This window comes from Drosophila obscura, unplaced genomic scaffold (genome assembly GCF_018151105.1).
Source record: "Drosophila obscura isolate BZ-5 IFL unplaced genomic scaffold, ASM1815110v1 contig_192, whole genome shotgun sequence".
In the NCBI taxonomy this organism is placed as follows: Eukaryota; Metazoa; Arthropoda; class Insecta; order Diptera; family Drosophilidae; genus Drosophila; species Drosophila obscura.
The window spans coordinates 1,075,489-1,082,321 of record NW_024542781.1 but is presented as its reverse complement, the minus strand read 5'-3'; the positions used below and the strand labels follow the sequence as shown (position 1 = coordinate 1,082,321).

Genomic DNA, 6,833 nt, shown 5'->3' with positions numbered 1-6,833 from the left:
AACGCCAAAATCGTCGTGAAAAAAAATAAATGAGAAAATTTCTGCGAGAACATGGAAAAATCCCCATGCGCGGAGTCGACATTGTTTAAAAAAAATCCAACAATTGTGTGTACATCGTGCTAAAATCGTGGTTACATTGTGCGTGCAACCAAAAAATACAACATATATTTTAAGCAGTTTACATCTTCATTCGTGCTTCTTCTCTCGTCGTCGGCGGCGGCGCTCGTTTCGTTGTATGGGCCGTGCGTAACAAATAAAATTGCCAAAAAATCGCGGAAAATGCACAGAGAGTGTGCGGAAATGTAAATAAACGAAATTCGAATGAGCAACGCGTGTTTCAGTGTAATTCGTTTGATCAAAATGTATGGAAAAGGCCCAATCTTGTGACGACGACGTGCTGCTGCTGCTGCGTTCATTGACGTGACGCGCGAGTGTGTGTGTGTGTGTTTTGGTGTGTGTTGGCGCGTGGGCCAGTGTGTGTGTGGGTGAATGTGGCTGCGAATTGTTGTTAAACCAAAAATATACATACAACAAGAGCCAGCGTGGAAGCAGCAACAAACAAAACACCACAACACAGCAGAAAAAGCAATACAAAAATAAGCATAAATTATTTAATAACAACAACAAGTTGGCCAAAGGAAAAGAAAGCCAACAGTCGCGTGCAGTGCAAAATGTCTCTCTCGTTTGAGTGTGTGTGTGTTGAGTGTATAGAATTGAATAAGCAGGGGCACACAGCAAGAGGAAATAGGCAAGCAAAGCAGTAGCTTAGTCCAAGCAGCAACAAGAGGAACGGAACTGTAAAATACGAAGATTAAGAAGAAGCAGTAGCGGGCGCCAAAAACCGCCGCGCCGCACAAATGAAGCAATCAAATTTTGTATAATTTTTGCACAAAGTCGACATTTGTCTGTACCCCCCCACCACCACCACCCCACAAAAAAACAACAACAACAGCACAGGGAGCATAAATCTTTTGCCAATGAGTCGCAGACAGTCATTGGATCGACCAGGTGAGTGTATACAAAAAAATAATGCTTAGTGCTCCTCTCTCTTGGCAGAGAAGAGAGATAGAGAGAACAATCAACGGAAATGCTGATGCTGAGTGGGGGAGAGAGCGAGAGATGTTGCTGCTGCACACGATGTGCACTTTCCGCGCCTGCTCTCGTTCTCCTCTCTCTCTCTTGGAGTCTTGCGGCTAAAAATAACAGCTCTCTCTCTCTCTCTCTGTGTGATGCGCAGCTGCTCAGACACTTGAACTGCTGGTTTTGTAAACATCAGCCAGAAGAATTAGAATAATCGCCAAGCAGTAACAAAATAACTGTATAATTACAATCTTTCAACACAAAAAGAATCCTGAAATATGAATGGGACGATACCGCGCCCCCTTTTGTGCCTGTGTCGCTCTTCCTCACTCGCTCGCTTGCTAGCTGGCAATTCTATTTTTAGAGGTAAAATCTCGAGCGAGGAAAAGAGAAAGTATGTCTGGCTGGGCCACTACTGTCACTGTCTCTTGAGCACATGTAAATGTGCACTGTCTATGTATGTATCTGTGTTTGTGTGAGAAAGAAAAGAAAGAAAGCAAGCAGTGGACGTAATGGCCAATAACCATAAAAAAAAACACTAAAAAAATCACCAACATTTTGCTTTTGCAGTTTCTCTGTTTCGCTAAGGTTGTAAATATTGTTAACCCACTAATAAAAAATTAAAAATAAATAAATACTGCGGCAGGAATGTTGTCTAGTTACGAGTATAAACTGCAATTAGCATTGAATGCCGCTTTCCGTACAACTGTCTGGCCACCCAACACCGCCCCCTAAAATACTTACACCTGCTTTTGCGTGTCTGTAGTCTTTAATTTATTTATAACATTCAATGTAAACTATGGCTAAAGCGCCAGCAAGAACAGCAAACAATTTCCGATGCAAAGCATTCCCGCGCGCAAAGGCAGCAACCAGATGCTACCGACTAAAGGATACCCTCTACAATAATTTTTAAAAAGTAAGAAATGAGAGGAAGAGGGATGGCAAAGCAGAAAATGAGACGATTTTTGATTGATTAATGATGTTGATGATACTGTCTACCAGAAAACATGTACCCTCCTAGATGCTAGTCTAGTAACAAGTACCATAATAGCAAAACGCAACACGAAGCCACAACACACCATACAACACGGGCAGTAAGCAAGGGGCAGCAGTCAGTCAGGCAGGCAGGCAGGGAGTCGCGTTTGCTTGGCGTTTTTTTTTTTTTTTTTATTATTTGCCGCTTTGTAGGTCAGGGTTGTCGTGTGTAATGCAAAACGTGCCAGCAGCAAATTGAATGAATAAGCGTGGCTGACTGCACCGCCCATATCCCATATCATATCCATATTATATTATATTGCAACTGCAACAAAACCATTAACAATTATTCCCGGCAATTTCCCGACATTCGAGTATCACAACAAAGCTGAAATTAATCCAAAAAAACATGGAATACAGTAAATAAACAGAAGCCCGTGCATATTTAATTGAAATTGCCGATAATAACCGGTTAATGGTCAATGATCCACAAAAGTGGACTCCAATGTGTCCCTGGGTTGAGTTTCCTTTTCTAATTGAATGAAATGTCGATACATGATATATGACTACAAAGTATATTCTGATTTCGATCGTGAATTATATCGGCAATGTTTACACAGAAAATGATTTATTATATTCCTTTGCGGACTTTAATTCGGGGCTTATATGGGGAATGATGAAGCCACCTTTACATAATATCATATTTTGATTGCATTGTGTGGGCGTTGCCGTCAATTGGATTCGATTTGTGTTGTTATTGTTTCGATTTTCACGTGACAAGTCCTCATTAGGCAATTTTTAAGGTTAAATCGATTTTACAGGCCATTAGGCGCAATTCAAATTGTTTGTATTGCTATTTATATACTTTGAATTAAATTATTTATGGATAAATGCATTGTAAAAGTGAAAATGTATCTGGAACTTTCGATTTTGTTAGAATATGCCCTCAACGGGGTGAATATTTAATACTTTACTGTGCTTTATTATGGGGAATGTCACACACTTCTGATGGGTAGATCTGTGCGGATTGATCTATTGGAACCTGTACAAATGTTGAATAAAGTTGAATACCTTACCATCCATTTATTTCGATATTCTCTCAACCCTTTCATGTGCATCATTAGTATAAAAGCTTCCTGTTTGATTTTCGATTATGAAGCGATTAGTACCCATGACTATCATTCTCTCTCTCCCCCTTCCTCTCTGTCATTTGATGACTCGTACAAATTACATACATGTTAAATTCCCACAAAAATACATATATGTATGTACATACATATGTACACCTCTATAGGTATTAAATGTGTGCGTTGGCAGAGTTTTATTAGAATTTATACTCTGTAATATACACACTGTACATATTTGATTTTCTTATCAGTCAGTCAAAGACAGAGACAGACTGAGAGGGAACGGTATAAGAAACCAAGGCTACTTGGGCACAAGGTGTATTTACACAAGGTGCGACATTGCCAGAGAGCGCTCGAAAACGATAGTTGCGGCCTGACAAAAAACTAAACAAAGAAAGTGATAGAGCGAGAGAGGGGGACGTAAAACGTGCAGGAATGACTCACCTTTGTGTATTTATACACCTTGCTTGGGCAATGCTCTCTCCCGCGCTCTCTCTCTATCTCTCTCTCTGCCTTGCTTGGCTCTCTCGCGCCCACGTTTTCTTATCAATGCATTGTTGCTTCGTTGCGCCTAATTGCCGTTGGGTTTTATACATATGCACTTGCATACATAGATATGTACATATATGTATGTATGTAAATACGTACATTCTTTTTAATTTCGTTCTTTTGTGTAATGATTTATAAGCAGCAGCCAGACGCTAATTCGCCCACAAAGTAACAGCGAGGCCAAGAACAATGTCAGTGGAATTTGATTAGCATAGGAAAACCATAGAAACCCCACAGGCCCATGACCAGGCCTAATGCCGTCGCCCCCTCCTAATGGGGAAAAAGTCGAGCATTCGAGCGAGTCATCATCCTCAAGTGGCTGCCCGACTGCTTTGGCACATCATTAATCTTGGCTCACAAAAGAGAGATGAAAAAAGTTGTCAAAAGTTGCCAAAGCAACACACACACACCGCACTCTCCCTCTCTCTTTTTGGCTTCTGTTTCTGCAAGTGTCGTTGTTCTGTCTGTCTCATTCCCACCTAATGAAATTGCTTTGATTTTGAGACTGAGAAAGTTTTCTCATTTGTGACAGAAGAAGAGGAAGACGGCAAAGAGTGAGTGAGAGGCAGGGAAATTACTTGAATCTTTGTGGTTAGGTTGAAAGTTTACACTTCTCCCTTTTTGGGGGTTAATCTGGTTGGTGTGTGCCCCGTGCCCCACCAAACTACGCTCTGGGCAGCTGCGATGTGTATCTATCTATTAAAAAATCGAGGGCGAGTCGAAATGTGGCCAAAAGACGACGACAATCGCGAGGAGACGAGACGAGACGACTCCTCGATTCCACGACGTGTCCCTGACGCTGACGCTTACGCTCTCTCAGGAAATTGTTTTTGTGGGGAGCACACAGACACACACATACACTGAGAAATTAACGGTACTAACAATGTGCTGTGCGTTCTCCCCTTTGGGGACGCAGAATAGTAGGCAATGCTATTTTGATGCTGCATTTACCAACACTGCTGAATATTCCCCCCAACCCCATTTCCTATGCTCCTCAGTGCTGTGATGTATCCCGGAACCTGGCGACATGTGGAATGTTTTGTATTTTCTAGTGGCATAAATTATTTTTGCCGCCCGAATGTCTAATATGGCGGTTAGCTTGCCGCTCTCTCACACATTAACTCTCTCTCTCTCTCTATCTAGCATGCTGTGTGTGTTCTCATCTCACTCTCTTTTAATCGATTTGGTAACAGTTGCCGCCGTTGTTTTCATTAGGGGTTATATTCTGGTTTGATCTGGAGCCACAGAGAACAATCGTCTTGCCAGGACGAGTTGAACGAGCACAGGGTATATCGGTATAGAAGGTGGGACAATCCCTGCTATCAAAGCTTGAACTGCCTTACCTTCAAAGAAAACCTAACCTCATCGTGCGTTTCATCTGTCCTTTTGTACCGTTGCTTATTCGTTGCGTCTCTGCGGCCGGGATGCTGTTGTCCCGCTCTTGTTCTTTCTGTTGTTTTTGCTGTTTTGGCTCTCAGGAGAGTTTTTGATTCGACATGTCCGCTCCTGCAACCCTTTTTTCAATGTATTCATATGCATGTACAATACATATGCGCGCCTCTGTGTGTGTGTGTGTATGCGTGTAAAGTTTTGCATTTTTATTATAGATAATTTGTGTACAGGTTTTTTGCGGCTGCCGCGCAAACTCCCAACTTGACGACTCTTCACCAGGAGGTGGAGAAGACTCCACCTCTGTCGCTGCTTCTCTTCCTCCTTCTCTTCGTTGTCGTTGTCGTCGTCCTGTCTGCATATGTTGGATGCTGTGTGGTGTTGTTTTTGTGTTGCTTCCTCCCTTTCGGCTCTTCCTTTTGTGTTTGCGTGTGTGTGTGTGTATGGGGGGAGCCATAATTAATTTTCGACATTTGCTTTCGAGTGTTGGCGTTTGAAGTCTGGCAACATTGGATATCAACCGCAAAAAGTTCTGTACATTAGAGCGGGACACCAAATGGGCTAAGTGGGGGGGGGGAAATTGTGTATTTTAATTGTGATTAATGCGAAAGGGGGGCTGAAAAGAGAAAAGCGAAAATTATTTGAGGTATTTTTCATAACAGAGAAACGGAGTATAAATCAAAGCGAAAATAATTGGAAATATTGTTTATTGCAATGTTAAAATATTTATGAGAAAGAAAGGATAATTAAAAGTATATATGTAGGATCTACATATAGCGGTAGTGGACTCAATCTATGTTCAAAGTAGCTTCTAATCCCAACCGATTAGAAATATTTATAGGATAGTTTATTATCTAAAGCAAGAAAAACTCTTTAGTTTGATTATCATAATAATAATATCAAAAAAACATTTCATAAGAACATAAAGTTGAAATTTTAAAATGAATCTTGAGTGAGTTGAAGTTATCCGCATGGAAACAGGATTTATTCATCATAATCCTAATAATACTCGTTTAATGTGAATTTGCTCCATGTATGACTTTATAACAACCATCATCATCATCATCCGTAACATATGGCGGCAAAATGTAAGCTCAAGATTAATCCTGTTGCCCTGAGCGATTACCAGTCCCCCCCGTTTGATGGCATATCCGTTTGGGAACCCCCCTCTGTCTCCCTCTCCCTCTTCCTCTCTAGAGATGGGTTAACAGTCGCATAATACTACCGTTGCTATTTGCCAGGACTCGACTTGTTTCCTGTTTCCTTTTGCAAAACTTGAGCACACACACACGCACACACACAAATGATAGACAATAGAAAATGCACTTCCTATGCTCTGTCTCTGTCGCACATGTTGCATTATTAACAAAATTTTGCCGCCTGTCAAGCTTTCGATGTGTAGGCGGGAGGGAATAAGGAGAGGAAGAGACAGAGACAGAGGGAAAAGTATCATCTTATTACACTTCAGCGGATGCATTTTGCATGTCATTCACTCTGGCTGCCTGTCCCCCCACCCCTACCAGTCGCCCCCTGGGGGTGCACTCTGCCATTCCCGTACAACGGCACTTGACATACGCATTCGCATTAACAGGATAGAGAGGGTGGGAAGGAGAGAACGCACAGTGCAGTGTGTCGAATAAAGGATTAAGTTAATGGTCTAATGCTCTCTCTCGGGCACACAGTGGGGTAAATAAGTAATTGACGTACAATTTT

At 41.7% G+C, this 6,833-nt stretch overlaps 1 protein-coding gene across 1 annotated transcript in view; it reads left to right on the top strand.

Annotated features, from left to right (window-relative positions):
• Positions 1–6,833, top strand: part of LOC111067654 — a 45,425-nt gene continuing 38,592 nt past the window's right edge. Inside the window, exon 1 of the mRNA XM_022356876.2 lies at positions 1–1,008. Within this exon, the coding sequence (XP_022212568.2) occupies positions 978–1,008 (31 nt within the window). The 5' untranslated portion in view covers positions 1–977. The remainder of the gene's footprint in view (positions 1,009–6,833) is intronic.